The 4,745-nt window shown below is 40.4% G+C and overlaps 1 protein-coding gene across 5 annotated transcripts in view; it reads left to right on the top strand.

Annotated features, from left to right (window-relative positions):
* Positions 1–952: 952 nt before the first annotated feature.
* The window catches only part of LOC109924399 (potassium voltage-gated channel subfamily E member 2), a 5,140-nt gene continuing 1,347 nt past the window's right edge, over positions 953–4,745 (top strand). The window contains exons 1-3 of one of the 5 annotated variants that reach the window (XR_007263158.1): positions 953–1,063; positions 1,206–1,292; positions 2,059–2,114. Coding sequence is in view for 2 of the 5 variants with exons in the window: in XM_048602565.1 (XP_048458522.1) it covers positions 3,038–3,180 (143 nt within the window). In the remaining 3 variants the exon portion in view is untranslated. Of the gene's footprint in view, positions 1,064–1,188; positions 1,383–2,058; positions 2,115–3,008; positions 3,181–4,745 lie in introns of those variants that run through there. The other 4 variants (XR_007263156.1, XR_007263157.1, XM_048602564.1 and 1 more) reach the window with 4 other exon arrangements.

Raw genomic sequence — 4,745 nt, 5'->3', positions numbered from 1 at the left:
AATTGCTAATACAGCAGCATGTGAACTTTAAATTCATTTATTTAATGTTTTAATAATCTGGAATTGACAGCACATTTCAGTAATAGTGAGCACATTAATGTTATTGATTGTTGTAGAAACCATTAATATCCTTTAGTGAAGGAAATCTGAACAAAGAGACCTTGGAGTGAAGGTGAAGTCACAAGTAGATAGTGTAGCGAAGAAAGTGTTTGGTACACTTGCCTTTATTGGTCAGTGCATCGAGTACAGGAGTTGGAATGTTATATTGTGGCTGTACAAGACATTGGTTAGGCTACTTTTGGAGTAATGCATTCAATTCTGGTCTCCTTGCTACAGGAAAGATGTTGTTAAAATTGAAAGGATGCAGAAAAGATTTACGAGGATATTGTCAGAATGGAGGGTTTGAGCTATAGGGAGGGGCTGAATAGGCTGGGGTTATTTCTCCTGGAGCATCGGAGGTTAGGGGGTGACCTTATAGAGGTTTATAACATCATGAGGATCATAGATAGGGTAAATAGCCAAAGTCTTTTCCCCAGGGTAAGGGAGTCCAAAACTAGAGGGCATAGGTTTAAGGTGAGAGGGGGAGGATTTGAAAGGGACCAAAGGGGCAACATTTTCATGCAGAGGGTACTGTGTGTATGGAATGAGCTGCCGGGGGAAGTAGTGGAGGCAGATACAATTACAACATCTGGATAGATACTTGAATACGACAGGTTTAGAGGGATCTGGACCAAATGCTGGCAAATGAGACTGGATTAATTTAGGATAACTTGTTGGTGTGGATGAGTTGGACCAAAAAGTCTGTTTCCATGCTGTATAACTCTTTGACTCTGTAAGAGCTAGCACAAGCATGCTGGGCGAGTGGTCATCATTTGTATGGAGCATTTTATGATTCTAGGATATGTACTGCCTCTGAATAACTATCAGAACCGGGAACCCTGGCTGATACTTCGCCCCTCCTTATGAGGTCGTACTGAGGTCAAAGTGAGAGGTCAGCTCACCCAGGATAGAAGACAAGGATGAGTCTAGGCCTCTCTGTTCTCCATGGCTCAGCAGCAAACAAGTTGGTGTATTTGTTCATTATAACTTGCGTAATATTTGATTAAACAGTTGGCAGCAGATTAAATATAATTAAGATATGCTTATAATGCAGTAAGTAATTTTTGATCTGTTTATAAATGAGTTTATCACTCCCTCTCATTCAGGTTTCAAGGTTACTTGCTGGAACAGTTTACTTATATAAGACAACAAATTTGATATTGCTTCAGATTTTAAGCTTCCAGGTCTTCATAGTAAGTACCTACTTCAGTAATGAGTGAATACCACTTATATTTTCTTGATTAATTGTAAAATCTACACAGATCTTTTACATGAGAAGAAAGGTATGTCTATTATACCTCTATTGCATTTATTTTCCTTGTTAATTTCAGGGTTATTATTTAATTCCTCTTGAGAGAATTACTTTTTGAACTTAACAATTAAAATATGAAACTGTAAAAGCATTGTGTCTGTAATCTGAATGTTAAGCTATTACTAAAACTGCTGAGTAAACCGGATGTTGTACCATATTGTACAGTCCCTATATAACCTCCAGCTGTCATTTTTTATTACTTTGTTACTGTTTTATTACTTTACTATGGAAGAAAAAGGTACTTTAGAAGGCTTTGGAAATGTCTAGATCAAGGATGTTCAAATAAAGTCAGTGGGTTATATCTCACTCTGAACCCTTGCAGTAAAACGCAGAGAACTGAGTTGTCATTTATGCTTTAATTTCCTACTGGCTATTTTGTCCTCTTACAATTATATTTGTCTTAATGCTGCTTTTTTAATGATGAATACATTATACATAGAAAATCATGTTAAACATAGTATCGCAGAATTTTACAGCACAGAAACAGGATATTTGGCATACTTTGACTGGAATGCTATAAAAATGCTGATAAAGCGTCTTTCACAATATCAGGACATTCCATAACAATTTACAGCCAATGAAGTATTTTTGAAGTGGAGTTGTTGTTGTAATGTAGAATAACGTGGTCTGCAACTTGTATATTTCAGTGCTACACAAACACAAGAAGTAAGTGACCAATCTTATTCTGCGATGGTAGTTGAATGTAAGTACTTGCCAGGAGAGTATCCCTCCACTATTCTATGAACAGTGACACGGCATTGTCTGTACTTACTTCAGTGAAAAACTGGAGCCTCAATTTAACATCTTGTCTGTTAATTCGAAAAATTTAGCAGTCCGTTCAGACTGCACTGAAGTGATATCCTCGATTAGACGCTCATGTTTATCACTTTGGGTTTGAACCTATAAGATTTTAACTCGGAGGAAAGAGTGCTCCTGCAGGTCATGGTCATCACCGAATAGAATACATGGTTCGTTAGTCTTCATTTGGATGAGTACAAAAATTCTCTCTCCCCAGGATCCCTGCCCTGGCCCTTGTACAGATTTTATTTGACAAATCTCTTTCTCATTGAGGAAGGCTGGCTTTGGTTGTCGGTCTTAAATGTTGTTTCATTTTACTTGTTCAGCATAGGTGAAGCTTTTCAAAAGCAGGGAGCAAACATCAGTGGAAAAATGCTATCAGAGATAGTAGGAACTGCAGATGCTGGAGAATCCGAGACAACAAGGTGCAGGGCTGGATGAACACAGCAGGCTAAGCAGCATCATAGGAGCAGAGAGGCTGACGTTTCGGGCCTAGACCCTTCATCAGAAAAGGGGGAGGGGAAGGGGGTTTTGAAATAAATAGGGAGAGAGTGGGAGGCGGATAGAAGAGGGATAGAGGAGAGGATAGGTGGAGAGGAAACAAACAGGTCGAAGAGGCGGGGATGGAGCCAGTAAAGGTGAGTGTAGGTAGGGAGTTAGGAAGGTCCATCCCCGCCTCTTCGACCTGTTTGTTTCCTCTCCACCTATCCTCTCCTCTATCCCTCTTCTATCCGCCTCCCACTCTCTCCCTATTTATTTCAAAACCCCCTTCCCCTCCCCCTTTTCTGATGAAGGGTCTAGGCCCGAAACGTCAGCCTCTCTGCTCCTATGATGCTGCTTGGCCTGCTGTGTTCATCCAGCCCTGCACCTTGTTGTCAGTGGAAAAATGCTTTTGGTTTAGCACTCAAACCACCCTACCTGAAACACCAGGAGGATGGCATAGAGAGGACAGAGGTGGCTGCTAAAGAAACGTGAGTGATGGTCTTTCTCAGTGATTCTGTGAATAACTGCTGTACTGTGTGGTGCTGAGTTACACAACTGGGAAGCTCCTTGTCTACAATGATCTCAGTCAGAGAAATGGCAAGGAAAGTATGACAACTGCATTCCTGTGATGGGAATGAATTCAATTAGCTGGGGTTCCCACTCCAAATATTCTGATCAAATTCACAATGCTCCATTGGTTAATGTTATGGCCATGTTTGGAAACATCTCAAATTGGGCAACTGATGGGAAACTGAACCCGTTTAATCAATCCTGGAGACTGCACTGCTATATATAACAGGGATTGCTTTCGTGCACATCATTTATATTTTATAATGATGCTCCACGCACTGTATTTTGTCAGAGGAATCATTCTGACAAGCTGGGGAAGATTGTACCAAGGTCCACATCACAACAAGACTGCTTACATCTGTCCAAAAGACAACAATATACTTGGGTTTCAGATGACAGATTCTGTTCTTGTAGCTTTCATACAGTGTAGAAGGAATCCATTCAGCCCCATGTGCCACTGCTGGTATTTTGAAAGAATAATTTATTTACCCTTTTTCCCTTGCTCAGCGTTGCACATTTTTCCTTCTTAATAAGTCAAATTGTCTTTTCAGAGGTACTGTGGAATTTGGTTACAAAATAATCACAGTACTTGCAGGACTGAAAGAGGCATTTAGTCCAACAGTTCCATTATCATGATTATGCTCCACATGAGCATCCTGCCAGCTTTCTTCATCTAAATCCATGAACATATCCCTCTATTCTCTTCTTCCTCAGGTGATTATCCAGTTTTCCCTTGAAGATATCTCTGCTACTTGTCAAAATTTCTACCTGTGTTATTGACATCTACAAGTAGACTGTCGCTGGTTAAAGAGGTTTCTCTTGTTATTGTTTACTTTCGCCACTCCATTCCAGATGATTGTGAAGAACTCATTGTGTTAAAATTATTACTCATCATCTCAACTCTGATACTTTGGTCAACTAGTTCCTCCCTCCAGTTGTGGAGGTTATATTTTTGCTCCTGTTTATTAGTCTGTTTGGAAATGAAGTATTGCAAAAAGCTAATGGATGGGTTAGGATTAGATGGGTATGATGGCAGCTCAGTTGGCTGAACAGCTGGTTTGTAAAACAGCATAATACCATCAGTATAGGCTGAATTCCTGTACTGGCTGAGGTTACCATGGAGTACTGTCCTTCTCAACCTCTCCCCTCTCTAATGTCCTTTAGGGAAGGAAACTACCATCCTTACCTGGTCTGGCCTCCATGTGACTCCAGACCCACGGCAATGTGGTTGACTCTGAACTACCCTTTGGGCATTTAGGGATGGGTAATAAATGCTGCCTAGCCAGCGATGCCCTCATCCCATTAATGAATAAAACAAAAAATTGCCTGAGATGTAGTAACCCTCAGGTTAAACCACCAGCAGTTGGCTCTTGTAAATGACAGAGCAGTCCTAAGGTCTGGTTGGATTATAGTGACTTTACATTTTACTGAGTACTGTCCTTACTTGTTTAAAATTTGTTTTATCTGTTTACTGGCATTTCTG

This window comes from Rhincodon typus, chromosome 11 (assembly GCF_021869965.1).
Source record: "Rhincodon typus isolate 14 chromosome 11, sRhiTyp1.1, whole genome shotgun sequence".
NCBI lineage: Eukaryota > Metazoa > Chordata > Chondrichthyes > Orectolobiformes > Rhincodontidae > Rhincodon > Rhincodon typus.
This window is presented reverse-complemented; position numbering and strand designations above follow the sequence as displayed.